Source organism: Choloepus didactylus, chromosome 5 (assembly GCF_015220235.1).
Source record: "Choloepus didactylus isolate mChoDid1 chromosome 5, mChoDid1.pri, whole genome shotgun sequence".
NCBI classification, from domain to species: Eukaryota; Metazoa; Chordata; class Mammalia; order Pilosa; family Megalonychidae; genus Choloepus; species Choloepus didactylus.
The window spans coordinates 165,063,458-165,083,781 of NC_051311.1; the positions used below are offsets into that span (position 1 = coordinate 165,063,458).

At 43.2% G+C, this 20,324-nt stretch overlaps 1 protein-coding gene across 4 annotated transcripts in view; it reads left to right on the forward strand.

Moving 5' to 3' along the window:
• OGDH (oxoglutarate dehydrogenase) overlaps positions 1–20,324 on the forward strand; it is a 97,341-nt gene that overhangs the window by 30,318 nt on the left and 46,699 nt on the right. The window contains exons 3-5 of one of the 4 annotated variants that reach the window (XM_037837251.1): positions 4,699–4,890; positions 6,912–7,002; positions 13,831–13,875. In XM_037837251.1, the coding sequence (XP_037693179.1) occupies positions 4,699–4,890; positions 6,912–7,002; positions 13,831–13,875 (328 nt within the window). Of the gene's footprint in view, positions 1–4,698; positions 4,891–6,911; positions 7,003–7,126; positions 7,230–13,830; positions 13,876–20,324 lie in introns of all 4 variants that reach the window. The other 3 variants (XM_037837254.1, XM_037837253.1, XM_037837252.1) reach the window with 3 other exon arrangements.

Here is a 20,324-nt window from a genome sequence, read left to right on the forward strand (position 1 = left end):
AGAGAGTTTATTGCTAGGCATGAAGCGGGAGAGCAGATGGCCTATCGGCCCAAAATCTGTCTCCCCGAACTGCAGTAATTCTGATAGTTTTATAGTATGAAAAGATGGGCAGGTTTTAGGATAATGGGCACAGTGGCCCCAGATGATGTAATTAGAGGTGATCTAATTATTGAGCATGCGCAGATTGATTACATGCTTAGTCACAGAACGTATGTAAGAAAATGGCGGCCCTAATATGATGATGGGAGTGATTTTTATTATTATAATGAGGAATCGGCGACTTTTAGGTTAAAGTTCATGTCCAGCAGGCCCATTTTGGTTAGATACGACTTCGGTTATCAAGATAACTTTGGACTTGCGGTGAGTCAGTTCTTGGCTGACCCAAGACCTTTCATTAATAAACATCAGGGGCTGTCTTTAGTGATTGTAAGTCTCCAAAGTCAAAAAATCACAAGGGCACAAGATAAAGGCTATACAATCATCAGAGATCAAGGCAGCTGGCTTACAGTTCAAAGATTTCAGGTATTTCCCTCTGTCTACTGTAATATATCAGGAAGTAAAAAGGAATATCTATATAATCATTCAGTAATCATAATCAGCCCTTAAATCCTGACTTCTCTGTTACGAAAAGTTTAACTGTAGTTATGCTAGGAAGCTATGGGAGACTGGCATAAGGTCAGACATGGCATCGGTATTTTAACTACTTTTTTAGAATACAGTAAAGAACTTTCTCCAAAACCTCATCTCAGAAGAGTAACTCCATTATTCTTCCACGCCAGTTCGTTACAGCGTGACTGGAGTTCTTTCCTGAAGGGCTGCTTGCTGCCCCTCTGCTGTTTGCTCAGGGGTGTACCTGCTTGCTGACTGCCCTGTTGGCATTCTCAGCGACATTCCAAGTGCTTCCATTTAGCCCTGGGAAAGTGATAGAAGAGCCTAGCACCACAAAGGAAGCTCACAATAAAAGTTAGCTTGTCCTGTTGCTGCTGCTGCTACTATGATTTTTATTATTGTACTCTTTTTATTATTATTCAAAGCTGATTTTTTCAAAGAGAGGTACACTTCTCGCTTTTACTATGGCTGTTGTCTGGATCCTTAACAGCTCCTGCCCATGAAGATAAGGGGCCCAGCCTGTAAAGGCTGGAGAAGACCCTGGATTCAAAGTCTTGCTATCGGGTGACTTTGCCACCGTGCCACCATGTTTCCAGATGCTTCTTAGTGGTTCCATAAAGTAGAAAGAAGATGCTCTGCTCCAAGAAAGCTCGGGTTGTGCTGCTCCCCACAGCTCTGGGTCTCAGGGCCACCCCCAGGCAAGCCCCATTCCAGTCCCAGTGGCACAGGTGTCCCGACACCATTTGATTAGGTTTTATGTGGAGGAAATAGCATGCTGTTGTTTCTTTTTTTTGTTTGTTTTTTTATTTAATAGACTATATTTTAGAGGAGTTATAGGTTTACAGAAAAATTACAGGGTACAGCATTCCCATGTACCTATCCCTCCAAACGCAGTCTTCCCGATTATTAACATCGTTTACCTCAGGGTTCACTCTCTGTTGTAAGGTTCTATGGGTTGTTTTTTTTAAATTTTTATTGTGGTAACATACACAACAAAGTTTCCCACCTTAGCCACGTTCAGATACGCGATTCCGTGATATTAGTCACCTTCGCAGTGTTGGGCCCCGGTCACCACGGCTGTTGGTTCTTGTTATGGGGGCGGGGTAGAGCTGGGCTGTCCTGCATTGGAGGGCCTTCTTCTTTGAGAAAAAGACCTTGGTTACTGGTGCCTGGTCTGAGATCAGGGAGAGCCCTGGGCAGAGCCACTCTGCGGCTTCCCTAGGCCAGGTGTATTTTTGAGGATGGAGAGCCATCCGTCAGCTCTGTGAGCTTCCAGAAGGCGGCAGCTGCTCCCTCCCTTGGCTCTGCTAGAAAAGTTCCAAGGACAACAGAAATATTTGGGGGTGTCCAGGCTCCCTGTGTGCTTGTCAATAACTAGTCTGGTGACCAAGGTGGGAAATAGCTAATGTGTTGGAGAGAGAGCCTCTTCCTTACTTGTAGCAGTTCATGTTGAGGTGTCTCTTACTTGCTCTCCTGAGAATCGGTTGTATTCTCTGGTGAAAGTACTGCCTATTACCCATATAGAGGAGGACTCAAAGGTGATTTTTGGCAGGAACCAATTTGATGGAGGGTTCTCAATAAAGAGCTGTCTTGTGGGGTTCCAAATCCTGGATTTCTGCAGCAAACATTTTATAGCACTGTTAGAAAAGGGAAATTTTGCAGACCAATTTCTTGCTGTCCCCAGTCATCGGGTTTACCTTTGTATAACAAGCTTTCATAGAAGCTTTTATGGGAGGTGCTAGAAGAGAACCATCAGCTGATAAATAATAACACTGAAAACCAGAAAGCTAAAACATGTAAAACACTTGAATAGCTTGATTTTTTAAAAAAACATTTTTAAGTTGTTACTGAGGTATAATTCGCATGACATAAACGTCACCTTTCTAAAGTGTACAGTTCAGTGGCTTTTAGTACATTCACGGTATTGTGCAATAATTCCCACAATAATCTGATTAACAATTCCCACAATAGTTTGATTAAAGTTTTGTGTTGTTTTTTTTTTTTTTTTTGTCTGAGTATAAAAGGGTATGTTCTTATTGTAGAACAGTTTAAACATTTAGCAAAGCTAGGCCCCCAGTATAGCAGCTCTGGGTCTGTGGGGAAGCCCAGTGGTGGGCAGTGGGCCACGGAGCTCTAGGGCTGCGCTTCCCAAGGTTGGCTCTGAGAGCGCTGGTTGGAGCCGATACTGGGGACCCCCGAGACTAGTGAGGCTGAGGATCTGAAGGGGTGTGTGAGAGGGGTCAGACCCAATGATTTCTAATTTCTTGGATGCAGCTCCCAGCTGCCCATTCTCCTACAGTCTTTGACCACGAGGGAGCACGATCCCAGCCGTGGCACCTTGCAGCATCTCTTCCTCACCCAGGACGCTTTGGCAGTTCCCTCGCAGGCTGCCCAGTTTTCTTTGGAAGCACCACTTACCTTTCTTGCTGCCCTCTTAGGCAGAGGAGGCTGTGAATGTATTCGAGTGAATGTATTCAATCTCTCCCATTTTTTCTTTTCTTTTTCTTTTTTTTCCTTTTTGGGCTGCTTCTGTGAACTGTCACATTTTTATTTTTTTAAAACTTTAACAAAAAATTAAAAAAACATTTTGAACAAAACAGGAATAAGAAAAACAAATTCCTAAAATAACTACATTGCTTCCAATATGCTCCTCCCATACCCCAAGAAAATTAACAAACCGTAGTCATTCCTGAGCATTCCCGTATCGAGATTACCCTCAGTATCTTTCCGTTCTTATTAGATTATCGTTCCCCCTTCACTAGTTGCTGTCTCTCTCTAGGTCCCCAAATGTTCTATAATATAAGACACCTGGTTTATGTTTTTTACAGAGTTCACATTAGTTGTATCATACAATATCTCTCCTTTTGTATCTGACTTAGTACTCTGAACATTGTGTCCTCTCCGTTTTCTCTCTTCTATTTCTTATTTCTCCTGCAGGAAAACTCTAATAAACTTAATTAAACCTGATGTTTTTGATTGTAATTCTTTTGTTAAAATGTGAAATTGTGTATAGGTTCCTCACCATTCTGAGCCTTAAAAGGCTCTTCAAGGAACTTTTTGCTAATTTATGTGGGATCAGAGTTTATTGATGGAAGAATCTTAGAAACTGGAGAATGTATGACAGACAAGACCGAGTTTTCATGCTTTTTTCCTAAGCCTTCTGGTTTTTAATAGTCCCCCTCCCCCCCTGGAACTTTACTAAATCATAGTATATCTGGCCTCTAAAATGAAAAAATAAATAAAAAGTTCATATCTTTGAGATGAATAAGCTAATTTCTCAGTTTACAGTATCTATGCATATTGTAAATCAAATCATGCAAACATGAAATAACTTAAAATAGCAGGAATGTAAATAATGAGTTAGTTCACACTAGTGCAAAGGAAATTCAGACCAACTGGGAAATTCAGCACCTGGCTTTTCTGAATCCTTATTACCTGCCACTTCATGTGCTAGATGCCTTTAGCTACATTATTCAGTGTTTACAACTGACCAATGAAGAATGTGTGTTTTTGTCCCCATTTCCTAGATGAGAAAATGGAGGCACGTAAAGTTCAGTAACTTGCCAAAATACCAGAGAACGTAACTGCAGAGCTTAGCTCTTAAGTGGCCTCTCCTAAAGTGCGGAGAAGATTTTTTTCCACAGGGGTCACTGAGGGAAAGCTCCACAAATAAGAACCTTGGGCTGCCTCTTGCATAAGGGGTCAGATTTATGTTCTAAAGCAGAATGGAGGGGCCAGGGAAGTAAATAGTACAAGCCAGGCAGCCCTGGCCTGGCCAGTGGGGACCTGGAAAGCCAGGAGTCATAGACCGTACAGATGTTAGGGGTAAGAACACGATCAAAGGGAATAAAAAATGATCAGGAAAGCAGAGGGCCCAAACTCTGAGGGGTTTGCCTTGTCAGAGGTAGACCAGAAAGCCGAGCGGTCTGAAGTAGGAGAAGATGGAACACATCTCGCCTTTGGGTAGACAGATACGAGCGAGACATCCCTCACCTGGGGAGAGCAGTTCCCTTTTGGCTAGCTGCAGTTATGAGTACGTGGGCTCAGGCGAGCAGTGATGTAATGCTTGTGTATGTTCTTTGTCTTTAGTCATGGGACATATTTTTTCGCAATACCAATGCCGGAGCCCCCCCGGGCACTGCTTACCAAAGCCCCCTTCCCCTGAGCCGAGGCTCCCTGTCTACCGCTGCCCGCGCACAGTCCCTGGTGGACGCCCAGCCCAGTGTCGACAAGCTCGTGGAAGACCACTTGGCCGTGCAGTCTCTCATCAGGGCTTATCAGGTAAGACACACACTGGGCAGGGTCGTTCTAACCTCCCAAGGGCATGTTGCCGGTCACCTTTTTTACTTCCTGCTCTGGAGCCTCCAGGAGGCTCAATGCATGACATATGGCAAGAGAAAAGGAGCGAGAACATCCTAGCCCTATTTGGGCAAATCCTCTGCCACCTGCAATGCCTGCCGTGTAAATAGCTCCTTACTTTTCAGAAGTTGGCAATAAAGAGATGTGTGCAGGTGGAGAAACTCAGTATTTCTGCCAGTGATGTTCAGCTGAGCTGCCAGGGCTAGGGGGAAGTGGGGTGTTGCTGGGTTAGTCACTGTCTCCTGCTTAGCTGTTCATGAGCGAGAAAGAACCTGCAGGGTTTGGGGAAATGTAGAGAACCGTTGGAAACAGGGAGAGGCCGGGAGGGCAGCAGCTGAGCCTACATGGGGTGGGTGAAGGGCCGGGGAAGAGGCTCCAAGACATTGCCAGTAGTGGTCAGCTCGTCTGGTGTACACCGAGCACGATGGGCTTTTCCTCTGAGGCCTTTCCCAAAGCGCAGTCACCTGGCCTCTTCCAGGGTTCCATTTGATGACGTGGGGGCAGCCCAGGATTCAGACCTGACCCTCAGACACCTCTCCGTGAGTGGTCCTGAGGAGGAGAGGATGCAAAGAGCAACCCAGCACTTTGCCTCTGGTAGCCCCTCGGGGTATCTGAACATCCCCGCGGCCTCTTCCCTTCACAGCTGCAGCAGGTGGAATTAGACCCCCACGTCTCCTTTCTTCTTACATGTCTGCTTCCATCGATCGGTGGGGCAGGCCCCTGTCTTTGTGGTCCGCCCCCCCAGAAGCCTTTGGGCTGGCAGGGTCTGTGTGTTGAAATGGTCCCAGTACTGAAGGTGGGGAGCACAGGCCCTGCCCTCCCACCATGGCCAGGCAGATAAGGGCCTCAACCCAGGGCAAGCATGCCTTTCCCCTAAAACTTCTCCTGCAAATAGATGCCCAGAGTTTTATAAATAGTATAGCTATGTGCTCTAAAACACTATGCACAGTGGAAACTTCTGTAGGTAGGAGGCAGAGTGTATACTTTCTGACCTCTGCCTGCACTCGGCCTCAGTAACAACTTCAACTTGACCTTCCAGTGACTTGGCAGCTGCTCACCTTCTCAAATTGTGGGTGAGGAATCATGCATAAACTGAGGCCATTTAAGGAATTTTCTTTCTTTGTTTTTAAACAGTTAAAACCAGATGGTATAAGTCCTCGTGGCTGTTGTTTTTGCTCTAACTTCTGTGTGCTGTCTGCTCGGCAGCACCAGGACTGGAGTAGCTGCTCACACTGCTGTAACACGATGACAGCAGTCAGGACAGGCCATCACTCACCTGCACCCCACTCCCCTCCCCAGTCACAGCCGAGACACCCAAGCCTTCAGTGTCTTTCTCTGTCCTAAGCGGAGGAAGGTTTTACGCTGGAGTACGAATTCCAGAGCACTTATCCAGAGAAACCGTGTAAAGAAGCTGAACTCCAAGAAAGGGGTCCTTTTAGAGTGCTGAAGTTTATCATGACCCGAGAAGTTTATCCTTTTTTTTTTTTTAAAGTGCATTTGTACACCATAGTCCTTTTTTTTAAATTTTTTTTTTTTGGTGATATGGTAATATTTTATAGAAAAGTTTTATTTAGGATAGGGTTCAACATTCACATAATTCAATGCCATTTATTAAGTTTCTGTTACGTTCCAGAAGCGATGCTCAGAAAATTGATGAACAACAGTGTTTTCATCCCTTCTTTAATCTGCCTAATTATGTTGTGTGCCATTCTGGTATATTTGGCTCAATGATTTGTGGCTCCTAGGTTACCTGGGGGTCACAAACTAACACCATAGTCCTTTTAAAATAAATATTCTAAGACTTGTTAAAAATTAAGTCTGTTGTCTTTATTCATTGGTGCTTATGGTCTCACAAAGAAAGGTTTGTATGAAGTATAGCTCGTTTAGCCCTTTCCATATCTCACTGAATCTGTTTAATGACTGATTTGTATTGTTGCTTCCAGGTCAGGGGTCACCACATTGCAAAACTTGATCCTCTCGGAATTAGTTGTGTAAATTTTGATGATGCTCCAGTAACTGTTTCTTCAAACGTGGGTGAGAATTAATCTGAAAACAGTAATTTTAATGTAATTTTACTTTTTTTTTATCCCTTCCCTCTTTTTTTTTCTCCTGTCCTCTGTGTGCGTCCTTCCCTGTCCATCGTTGGCCCATTTCATAGATACGAGGGCACCATGTAGCACAGCTGGACCCCCTGGGAATTTTGGATGCTGATCTGGACTCCTCCGTGCCAGCTGATATTATCTCATCCACAGACAAACTTGGTGAGGGTTCTGAGAGCAGTCAGTGCTGCATTGCTTGAGCTCCTCTTTCCTTTCACAGCTTGTGGTAGCCAGGATGTTTACAGATGGGAGGGGAAGACTCTTAAGTTTCCTTTGCTCTGATCACTTGAAATTTCTAGATGGAGTGTGCTTAGTGTGTTTCCGGCAGCCTCTCAGCCAGATCATATCAGCTCTATTGTCGAAGTCTCAAATTTGGAAAATAAACAGTTTTGGACAGAATACTTTTGTGGTTCCAGGGGAAAAGATTGCCCACCTGGGGCAGTCGGAGGGGAAGATAAGAGGTGCTCTTTTTAGCTTTCCAAACGTCCAGTGCAGCACTGCACTCGACCTGAGCAGAGACCACGGAGGTGCCCTGGATGAGGGCCAGAGACAGGGCCTTGTTGAGCCCTGGCTTTGCTCAGAAACCGTGTCTGCTCATTTCCCATTAGGAAGCACTGCCAGTCCTGCCTTTGACTGGCATTATGGGGATGAGTTCCTGAGCAGGTGGTGCAGTTTGGGTCTTCTGATTCTTCGATGCTAGTGATCACCCTGAGGAAACTTGAAGGCGTTCCCGCAGGGAGGCTGGAGGCCTGTGGGAGGTGCATGTGGAGAGCACAAACAGGTCTTTGTCACAGTCGCTAGAATATACTGTCATTTCATTCTTCCCGTATTCCTCTGACTCTGATCTCCCCAGAGGGCTGGCACTGGTTAAGGATAGGGTCCTCGTGGCAGAGCTCTCACCAGCAGTTGCTTCTAAAGGTTAATCTGCTTTTGGTCACCCTGCTGCTAACTTTTACTAAAACAATGATGATGCTGACTAATTCTGAGATGACTGTGGTGTTCACAGGAAGTGTTATGCATGCTAATAAAATTGATAATTACCTACTTAAAGACCACTCTTTGGGAGTGGGGTGAAATTAGCCTGCTCTGTAGGCCCTTTGGGGGAAGGGGAAGGAATAGAGGTCTCTCTCGTGTTCTGGAACACGCTGATGTCCTTATGGGCCTGAAGCATTCGTGACATAGGTCAGAAGCTTGTCAGGTGAGCTTAGGGGTTGGAGGGGTTCTCCAATCATTCTCCAATGATTCTGGCATTGGTGCTAGCAGTTTATAATTGTTCTTTTGTCTTGGTTTCCGAAACATTGCTAGATAACAGAGGGTTTCCTTTACATTTTGCACCTGCCCTTAAACAGTTTTAGGAAGAAAGCTGAGCAAATACCTTTTGGGTATTAAGGTCTATGTAGATAGAGCTAATATTTGTAGGCAGGGGCATGAGTAGAACCCTGTTACTTTATTCCATGGTGAATACTTTGTAGACCAGAGAGGAATTCACCCTCTCTTGGCAGTATCCTCTAGGAGGACTTGGAGCTCTCAGCCCCCATACCATGGTTAGGATGGTAGATGGGAGCAGCCTGCCCTATGCAGGCCTGGCACAACCTGTCAAGCTGTGACCATCACCCTGTGCCTACCTAAAGCCCTCCCAGGTCCGTCAGTGTGTTGACTGCTGCTGGGGAAAGGACTAGGCCCACCTGGGTGCCAAGGAGGGTGGGGGCACCCAGGTGCTGAGGGCAGTGCTTGAGTGGTGGGCCGTTGCGGCCTGTGGAGTGGGGAGTAGGACACTGCAGGGGTGGCCCGCCTCACTGCTGGCTCCTTAACAGAGGACACAGGGCCAGCTCCCTGGAAGCCATTTCTTGGGCAAGGAGACTGTGATGCCTTCCTGAGGGCTTACCATTGGAGAGCTGGTGAGGGCAAGGGGTTGTGGAGTAGCATCCTCTACACGTGCTCAAATATCCAAACAAGAAAGGAGCACACAGGTGACCGTACTGCTCTCTCCCACCTGCAGCTACATTTTCCCAGATCCCCTTCCCCAGTGGCATCTGCAGTTGCCAATTTCTTGGCATCCTAAAATGGACTTTTTCAGTGGTTCTCAACCTTGACTGCACATTAGAATTGTCTGGAGAGCTTTAGAAACTGCGCTTTGCCTACTCCAGACTCTGTAAATCCACACAGGAGCAGGGAGTGTGGGGGACAGGCAGGTGACCAACCCACATGGCCTTTTAAGGGTGAAAGCCCCCAAGGTCCCTTGACACCACCCTGTTCCTTATGGTACCGCTCTCCTGAGGGCAGAGTCAGGGCCAGAATCTGGGTCTCCTCATTCGGGGTTCCCTGGGGCCTCACCCTGGTTGTCTTCTCTGGAAGAGCATTTAGGGGTGTCTGTGCTTCCAGGTTTAGCAACAACCTAGCAAGGGCGAGAGGGAATGAAGGTCATGGTAAGAGGACTTTTTGAGCCAGGAGCCTGAAACCCACAGCGGTGCCCCGAAGCTGCCTCAGAAAATGCCGAGGAGGAGAGGCATTTGAGCCCTGTGGCAGGTCCCTCAGGAAGCAGAAAGGGGAGGCCTGACAGCAGTTCCTCACTGGGCAGGAGAAAAGTGCATTTTCATCCTCTGAATTTGAAGTTGTATGACTTAAAAATATTAACAAATCCTTTCTTTCAGTGCAAAAAGTTGAAGTGACATATACCTGTATGTATCCAAATCTATGGGAAAATTAGTTTTGAATTATCTCACCCTTGATTTGTGCAGAATTTTAAGAAAGCAACTTGTCAAAAATGGGGCCAGTATGTATTTGTATGATGCGTGGCAGTTTCTAAAGCACTCTAAGATCCATTATCTCATGCAAGCGTAGGATCCAGGAGAACGACTTGTCGGCTCACGCACCAGGGGACTGGAAGGAACGGTCTCTTCCAGGCCTGTTCCATCCCCTTCTAGTCAGTCCGGGTGCCACTGATTCTGAGCAGCCTGGTCCTTGCAAAGCCCAAAGGGGGTGCCGAGCGGCCCGTGCAGCACCCCGCATGTAACTGTATTGCAGTGGCATCCTGGATTGCCCGGCGTCTGTTCCCAGAGTTCATTCTGTTGTCTCTTCTTAGCTGCATCTCCCTGGATGCAGGCATGATTTCCCCATTTTCTTGTGGGGAAATTGAGGCTCAGAGCCGTAACCACATTTTGAATACAGTCCTGAGATGCTTTCAGTAGAGTACACTCAGGATAAGAATCAGAAGTAAAGGGGCAACGAGGGAACAAGGCATGGAGAATGCCAACATTCAAAACTGAAACCACTGGAAAAGCTGTTCCAGGAAAATACTACACCGCTGCCATAAAAGTACTTTCACTGGCCAAATACTTGAGATGGCTGGTGTATTTTGACTCTAGAATGCAAACAAGGTGTTCTGTCACTTCAGAATTTCTCAAAGAAAGTGGAATATATGAAACAGTTTCCACTAGATTTTTTACTGTTTCTGACCAGTTTTGAAAAGGTTGAGAAGTGTTGCCTTAGGATACCTTCCCTGACTTCTCAAAAAAGTTTCCTTGTCCTTCCCTGAAATAAAAGGTTGAGAAATAATGAAAAATTAGACTCTAGTCCTTATGAGAGACTTGGCAGAAGTGCTTTTAAGTTCATTGTAGAGCAGTTTCTCCATTAGGTGTGGGTCACAGCTCTGATCTGCGTAAATGATTGCTAGCAACTTGGCATACCTTTTCCCACGAAGTGTTGTGTTGGTGATTAGGTCCCAGGTGAGCCCTCAGAAGCCCATTAATTTGTGCCTGACTGTACCATAGGCCCCCAATTCCCAGGGGAAAGAGCTGAGCGTTCCAGTGTGAGATGCTCTGAGTACACATTTCCCACCACACATTCCATGCATAGATTCCAAAGCAGCAGACTTGTGAGATTAGGCGTGGAGTGCAGTTCGAAGGACCTCTTTTAGATATCCTGCCTGAGGGTGTGTGTTGTGGAGCTGATCCTAGCCAATAGCAGGTCAAGGTCTCCTGGCAGGATCAGTGTTTTTCCTAGGGAAACTTCCATGGGTCAGGCTCCCATGTTAGAGAAGGGCGCATATTGTAAAATGTCTAATTCAGAGTGCAGTTATTGACTGGGAAAATTGTAAAAGAGTGAGACCTGTTGTTTTGTTGTCAACTTCTGTAGTTGTAGTGCTTAATTAGAAATAAATTGACTTGCTTACTTAACTAGGCTCATGTACTATTTTTGCTTTTGGGCCTGTATTCCATACTAGTTACTAGTTAGTTCGGGTCGGGGAGTGTGTTGAACTTGAGATCATTAGTTGTGTTTCTAGCCTGCTGCTGCCATTGACCAGCATTTTGACTTAAAGAAAGTTCTTGTAACTCTTGCCCGCACTTTCCTCCATTTTAAAGAGTAGTGTTTGAATTAGATTCCAACTTAAAAAGGCCATCATCTGTGGTTTCTGTATAAATTTCTATAGTATAACTTCTCATAGTGAGAAAAATGATTGGGATTTACTCTAATGTGAGATTTGACATCAAGGAGAATTCAAGATCATGTAAATCCTACAAACCAAGGGAGGGGAGCATGAAAGTCCTCTTTTGTTTACCCTTACTAAGTGTTTGCAGATTCCTAATAATCAGCCTTAGGAAATGAACTTGAGTTAAGTGGTTAAAAAAGTTAAAAATATGTCAGGATTTTAGCTGCTTGAATGAGTTATCCATGCCACTGTCAGTCAGTTTGTGGTCTTGACCAGCTCAGGAAGGATGGGCTCCCCACCCCACAGTCCTCTTCCTTTCCCAGAGCTCCCTTCATCACTGCGAAGAGGGAGCTACAAACAGTTGGCGGTTAACCTTCCATAATTCCAGAGCAGTAGGGAGCAGTTCATTGAGCACCCATCTATTGACTGTCTACTGCATGCAAGGCACTGGGCCAGGACATAGCTGAAGAGATGGAGGTGAGATGCCAGAAGTGACTTGGGGCAAGGGCCTAGCTGAAGATGTATTTAACCCACCCAGGTAGTGAGGGAGTCATGGGGAGACTACAGTCACTCCTAAGGGGACTTAAGCCTAACCCAAGGGGAAACCTCGTGCTTGGAGGGCTCCTCCACGTTGTGCTCCCTGGGCGTCAGGGACTGGATGCCACACTTAGCCCCCTGACGTCACAGACCGCTTCTGGCAGCCGGACTTTGCTTGAGAGCACACAGGCCACATCCCATTGCAGCTTTTTTTTTTTTTGGCTTCACGCATAGCATCATGCACTCATCAAGAAATGATTTAAAGACGTTTTTTAAACACCTCAGGTGCTGGTGAATCTGGGCTTTTGGTAAATGACAACCAGAATATCTTGTATCCTCTCTGCACTCTTCTTTTCTTTCTTTGGTTTGTGTCTTTTGGTTGCCTTTTGCTTTAAAAGTACAAAAAAGTACAGCTGAAAAGAAAAACGTCCACATATCCTCTTTGCAGAAGCATTTTATCATGTTGCCTTGGCTGTGTTTTTTTTGTGTGTGTGTTTTTTTTGTTTTTGTTTTTAAACGAATAATGGACTTGAATTGGCCCCTGGGGCCTCTACAGGCCCAGGAGTGATGGTGGTGTTCTGACGGAGTTCCAGCACAAGTAATGTGGGCCATTTGACACTCTCCTATGGTCTATATTCTGAGGATTGAAGGAGAAGTTTTAAGTTTCTTCATCCTTGCCTTAAGCAAAGCATCAAAACTTCCGTGCAGTATTTAGGTCTTCTCCTGTCTAAAGAGCCACTTGATTCTGGGGTCTTTGGACTTCCCTCATGCTGTTACCCCCAGCACCTAGAGATGCCCGAGAGCCTCTTTCAGAACAGGCATCCTGGAGCCTGGAGAGCCAGCCACCTGTGTACTTGCTGGATGCACTCTCAGCATCTCATCCGAGGAGGTGGTCTGCTGGCCTTCCCTGGCATCCCAGGGGCGGGAGCTCCAGCAGTGAGAGAGACCTCGGTTCTGAGCGCTCACCCAGATTGGCACCTTTGAGCAAGTTTATACACATGCCACCGGCCTTCCAGACCCACCGTCAGGGTCCACACACCCAGGTGGAGGAAGTGATGAGAAGGCCTTTTGTGTAGCCAGACAGACATCCTGACTTCTCCCAGTGGCAGAGGCAGCTTGGGGACCCTTCAGGGAGATGATAGAGAACCAGTGAAAAGTTTACCAGTGGAAGGGAAATGTATAGCTGTATTACAACCAGGGCTCTTGGGTTACTGTCGGTTTTGCCTTCTTGCAAGGGGCAGCAATCAGCAGGTCTGTGGAGACTAAGAATCCTCTCTCAGTCTTTAAATTCCTCCAGAATCTTAAGAGTTATGGTCTAGTCTACTGCCTGATAATCCACTTCCGAAGAATGGCTACTCCAAAAACTTAGGCCTCTTCATGTTTCTTTTCTTTTTTTTCATTTTGAAATAGTCTAGATTGGATGTACTCAACTTATTAGGAGATCTCTGTGTTAACCACTTTATCAGGGTAGGAAATGAGGAGACTTCAAGCTGTGCTGCCTGATGGCTTCCAAGTGTCGGGGACAACTGGCCTTTCCCCGCCTTCCAATTCACCTAATTCCAGCTGTCCTATGAGCAATTTTCATGTTTACCAGACTAGTTCTCAGCACTCGAGGGCCTGACCTGGCAAACCACCCCTCCCTCCTCCTTTGGTGCGTATGTGTGTGAAGGTGTTTGTGCTGTCCGTTACTGCTTTAATGGTGTGTTTTTTGGGGGTGTTTATTTTTTTTCCCTTAACTAACTCTCACCTGTCTTTTTCCTTCTGCACTTACCCACGCTACCCCACACTGCCTCTCAGATCTTGCAGTTTTCCAGGAACGACTTCGAATGCTAACAGTAGGAGGTATGAACATCACGAGCCTTTCCCCTTTCAGGAGTTGAGGACTTTATTTGAATAGGATGTTCAGCTTTTCCTAGCATGCAATTTGGGGAAAGTTGACACAACTTCTGTCATGTGTTTTGAAGTTTGCTCATTGTTTCCTTGTTTTGAAATATGTTCTTTCCTTCATTTTAATTAATTATTAACAAGTCGAGCCACTCATCAGGTGTTTCCATCCCTTTTGTGTTCCGCAGTGCATTTCTCACCTCACCGTGTGCCCCTGCAGCCTCTCTCTGAGCTGCCATCTCTAGAGCACCTGGTGCTGGTTCCTGCTTTCGCCAGCAGGGCCAGGCCAGGTTGAGTTCTGCATGCACATTCTTTCCTCCATGTTCTGCTCTGGGGCTCCGGCTGGACTCTGGATTCTTCCAGATTCTGCTTCCTGGGCATTTATGACACGATTCCCCTTTAGATCTTGCCAGTATCTGAAGGACAACTGAAATATTAATAAGATCTTACTGGGAGTCTTTAACAACCCTTGGTTCTGGGCAGAGCAACATGGAGGAATCCAGAGTTTCAGTGTTGGGGGGGTGGGGGGGGCATCTGCCTTTCTCATCCACCCTGTGGTCGATCTCTTCCATCCCCTCCTCCTGCAACCAAACCTTCTCCAGGCTTTTCTAGGAAATTCTCTCTTTCCTCCATCTTATTCATATCTGTAGGACCAACAGATTTACACTTTTTAATGAAACCTTTTATTTTAAGGTAATTGTAGATCCATATGTAAGTGTAAGAAAGAATACTTTCCCCCAAGAGTAACATCTTGCAGATCTCGTGCACCACCACACCAGCCATTGCATCCATAGTCACGATGCGGAGCGTTTCCATAGCCACAAGGCACTCTCCTATGGACCTTTCCTAACCAGCCCTGCTCTCCTGCAGCCCCACCCTCCCCCTTGGTCCCCAGTGACCACTAATCTGTTCTCCATCTCTATAATTGTGTCACTGCAAGAATATCATATCAACAGAATCACAGTATGTAGCCTTTTGGGATTGGCATTTTTCATTCGGCATTATTTTCTGGAGCTTCATCCAGGTTATTGTGTGTCGGTAGTTGGTCCCTTTTTATTGCTGACTAGTACTCAATTGTATGGATGGAGCGCAGTTGGTTTAACCATTCTCATACCGAAAGATGCCTGGGTTTCCAGGATTGGTCTATGAGAAATAAAGCTGCTTTAAACATTTGTGAACAGTTGTTTTTGTTTTGTTTTGTTTTGTTTTGTTTTGTTTTTGCGTGAATATAAGTTTTCTTTTCTCTGGGATAAATGCCCAAGGGTGGAATTGCTGGGTCACGTGGTAGTAGCATGTTTAGTAGTAGAAGGAACTGCTAACTTGTATATTCCCACCAGCAATGCCTGAATGATGGTGGTGTTCCTGTTTTTTAATTTTAGCCATTCTGATAGATGTGTAGTGATAGCTCAACGTTTTAATTTGCATTTCCCTAACAGCTAGTGATGTTGAATATCTTTTCATTTGCTTATTTGCATTCTTTTTATCCTTTTTGGTGAAATGTGTCTTCATTTCTTTGGCCCGTTTTCTAATTGGTTTGTTTGGTGGAGGGGTGTTGTTGAATTTTGAAGGTTCTTTATATATTCTAGATCACAGTCCTTTGTCAGATATGTGGTTTGCAGATATTTCTCCCAGTTTGTTGTTTGCCTTTTTGTCTTCTTAACAAGGTCTTTGGCAGAGTAAAGCCTTTTCATTTTGATGAGGTCCAATTTGTTACTTTTTTCATTTACAGATCATGCTTTTTGGTGCCAAGTCTGAGAATTCTTCACATAGCCCTATTTCCTGAAGATTTTCTCCTGTGTAATTTTCTAAAAGTTTTATAGTTTTACCTTTTACATTTAAGTCTATGATCCATTTTGAGTTCTTTTTTCTTTTTTTAATGCAGTTTTATTGAGATGTATTCACACACCATACAATCTATCCAAAGTGTATAATCTGGCTCATAGTACCATCACATAGTTGAGCATGCATCACCACAGTCAATATTAGAACATTTTCATTACTAAAGAACATCCCACACTCCTTATTCCTGTCCCCCATTATTGACCCCTAGCATTGGTATAGTACATTTATTACTGTTGATGAAAGAATATTAAAATATTACAGTTAACCATAATCCATAGTTTTCAACAGGTGCATTTTTCCTCGTATGTCACTCATTTATTAACTCCTTATAATAGTGATATACATTTGTTTTAGTTCATGAAAGAACTTTTTTATATTAGTACTATTAACTACAGTCATCATCCCCTACAGGTTTGCTGTGTTATACAGTCCCATGTTTTAACTCCCAGCTTTCTTTCTAGTGACATACATGACTCTGAACTTTCCCTTTCAACCACTTATCACCCACATAATTCAGTGCTGTTAAATACACTCATCATAATGTGCTACCGTCACTTCCATCCATTTCCAAACATTTAAGTTCAACCTAATTAAAAATTCTGCACATATTAAGCAGCCACATATTAAGCATTCTCTGTCCATTCTCATTCTGTCTTCTGGTAACCTATATTCTGGATTTTCTCTCTGTGAGTTTACATATAATTAGTTCATATTAGTGAGCTCATATAGTATTTGTCCTTTTGTGTCTGACTTATTTCATTCAACATAATGTCCTCAAGGTTCATCTGTGTTGTTGCATGCTTTAGGACTTCATTCTTTCTTACAGCTGAATAATATTCCATCGCATGTATATGCCATATTTGGTTTATCCATTGATAGATTGATAGACACTTGGGTTGTTTCCATATTTTGGCAATTGTGAATAATGCTGCCATGAACATTGGTGTGCAAATGTCTGTTCTCGTCCCTGCTTTCATGTCTTCTGGGCATATACCTAGTAGTGGGCTTGTCAGATCATATGTCAGCTTTGTATTTAGCTTCCTGAGAAACTGCCAAAGTGTCTTCCAAAGCGGCTGTACCATTTTACATACCCACCAGCAGTGAATAGATGTTCCATTTCTCCACATCCTCTCCAACACTTGTTTCCTTTTTAATAGTGGCCATTCTAGTAGGTGTGAGATGATACCTCGTTATGGTTTTGATTTGCATTTCTCTAACAGCTAGTGAAGTTGAGCATCTTTTCATGTTGTTTTTAGCCATTTATGTTTCCTCTTAGGAAAAATATTTATGTATTTTGCCCATTTTAAAAATTGGTTTGTCTGTCTTTTTATTGTTGAGTTGTAGGATTTCCTTATATGTTCCAGATATCAAACCCTTATCAGATATGTGGTTTCCAAATATTTTCTTCCATTGTGTAGGCTGCTTTTTTCCTCTTTCAGCAATGTCCTTTGAAACACAGAAGTATTCAGTTTTGAGGAGGTTCCATTTATCTAGTTTCTCTTTTGTTGCTTGTGCTTTGGTTGTAAAGTGTAGAAACTACCGCCTAGCACTGGGTCTTGCAGATGCTTCCCTACATTATCTTCTAGGAGTTTTATGGTTCTGGCTCTTATACTTAGGTCTTTGATCCATTTTGAGTTAATTTTTGTGTAGGGTGTGAGAGTTATGTCAGCTCACTTGCTCCAGCACTATTGGTTGAAAATTGCTTTTCCACTTCTGCCAAAAATCAGATGGATTTATTTGGGTGGGTCTATGTCTGGGTTCTCTGTTCTAGTCCTTTAATCACTATGTCTTTTTCACCACATAACCCCACCATCTTGATTTCTCTAGCTACTGAACTTTAGTCTTCTTTGTCAGTTTTGCTTTAATTATTCCAAGACCTTTCCTGTTGTGTATGCATTTTAGAATAGGCTTGTCTGTGTCTATGAAATCTGAGAGTTTTATAGGAACTGTATTAAACCTGTAGATCAAGTTAGGGAGAATGAACCACAGTGTGTGTCTTTGTTTATTTAGATCTTCTTTGATAACTTTCACAGCTTTTTGAGTTTTCAGCATGTAAATGCTATACATGTTTTGTTAGATATACATCTTTTTTTTTTTAAATTTCAGTGTCCATGTGTTCACTGCTTCTATATAGAAAAACAATTGCTTTTTGTATGCTTATATAGAAAAACAATTGCTTTTTGTATGTTTATCTTAATGTCCTGCTACCTTGCTGAATTCATTTATTCTAGGAGTTTTTGTGGTGTTTTTTTGTTTTTTGTTTGTTTTTTTGTAGAATCCTTGTGATTTTGCACATAGACAATTTTGTCATCTGAAAGTAGGAACTTTTTTACTTGTTCCTTTTTAATCTGTGTGCCTGCTCTTCCCTTTTGCCTTATTCACTGGTTACAACTTTCAGCACTTTGATGATTAAGAGCATGAGAGCAGACATCTTTGCTTTGTTCCCAATCTTAGGGGAAAAGCATTGAGACTTTCATCATTAAGTATAATGTTAGCTGTAGATTTTGAATAGATGCTCTTTATCAAGGTGAGGAAGTCCCCCTTCATTCTTATTTTTCTGATAGTTTTATCATGAATGGGTGTTGAATGTTGTTGTATTCTTTTTCTGCACCTATTGATAAAAGCATGTGATTTTTCTTCTTTGACCTATTAATATGATGGATTACATCAATTGTTTTTCAAATATTGAACCAGCCTTGCATCCCTGGAATAAACCCCACTTGGTCATGGTATATAATTCTTTTTACATATTGCTGCATTCTCTATATTTTTGCACCTAGATCCACGAGGAATATTGGTTGTAGTTTTTTCTGTACTGCTTTTCTGTGCTTTTGATATTAGGGTAATCTCAATTCATAAAATGAGTTGAGAAGTTTTCCTTCTGTTTTCTAAAAGAGTTTGTGTAGAATTAGTTCTTCTTTAAGCATTTGGTACAATTCTCCAGTGAAACCATCTGGGCCCGGAGTTTTCATTTTTAGGAGTTTTTTATTTATGAATTCAATTTTCTTAATAGTTCAAAGTGCTTACTCAAGTATCTATTTCATATTGGGTCAGTAACTGTAGTTTCTGTTGTTCTGTGAATTGGTCCATTTCATCTGTAACTTGTGAAATGGTTGTGTGTAGTTATTTGTTGTATTCATATCTTTTTTATATCTGCAGGGTCTGTAGAGGTATCTCCTGTTTTCATTCCTTATATTGGTAATTAGTGTCTTCTCTTTTTCTTTGTCAGTTGTGCTAGAGGTTTGTCAGTTTTATTGATCTTTCAATGAATCAGCCCTTTGTTTCACTGATTTTTATTTTTCTCTTTTCAATTTCACTGATTTCTGATTGTATTTGTCAGGGATCTCTAGGGAAACAGAACCAACAGGAGATATCTATAAATATGAGAGTTTATAAAAGTGTCTTATGCAACTGTGGAGATGAACAAGTCCAAATTCCCTAGGACAGGCTGCGAGCCAGCAACTCTGATGAAGGTCTTCAGTGAACTCCCCAGGAGAGGAGAGGCTAGCTGGGTGAAGAAGAAATAAAAGTTCTCTCCTCTCCCTTAAAAGTCTTCAACTGATTGGATTAAATCTAACTGGATTGCAGAAGATACTCCCTTAGTTGATCATAGATGTAATCAGCCAGATGCTGTCAAGTGACTGATGATTTAATAAACCAGCCTTTTGGTTTATTAACCAGCCATGAAATGTCCTTGTAGTAACAGGCCAGTGCTTGCTTGATCAGACAACTAACTGGGCACCATTCCCTGGCCAAGTTGACACATGAACCCAACCATCACACTGATCTTCATTCTTTCTTTCTTTCTTTCCTTCTGCTTGATTTGTCTTTTTTCCCCCCTCTCCTTCTTCTAGGTTCTTTTCTAGATTGATTTGAGACTTTTCTTCTTTTTTAATGTATGCATTTACTACTATAAATTTCCCTCTCAGTGCTGCTTTAGCTCAGAGTCCTGCATACTTTGAGATGCTGTATTTTCATTTTCATTCAGTTCACTATGTATTTTTATTTCCCTTGATACTCCCTCTTTGACCTATGTTTTTTAGTTTCCTTTGCCCCTTCAAGTTTCCTATTTGGCCTTCTCTGAAACCGTGTGGGGTGGGGGGTGGTCTGTGCCTTGTTCCATCCTGGCTAGGGCAGAAGCCTAGGCTCCCCCTCCCCTCTCTCAGCTTTTTTTGTTGTTGTTGTTGTTTTTAAAATACAACATATTACACATTTTAATTGTGTTTATTTTAGAGGCCTTTAATACAAATTTATAAACCCAATTTTGTACTTAAAAATTGTATTACTGAAATGCAATTCAAAAATCATATATTTTAGCAGTGATCATCCCTGAGTTTAAGCCAAAATGTGTACACAGTATTTTTTTAATTAATTTCAGTTTTATTGAAATACAGTCACATCCCATACAGTCATCCATGATGTACAATCAGCTGTTCACAGTACCATCATATAGTTGTGCATTCATCACCCCAATTTATTTCTGAACATTTTCCTTACATCAGAAAGAATCAGAGTAAGAATAAAAAATTTTAAAAAAAGAACACCCAAATCCTCCCCCCAGTCCC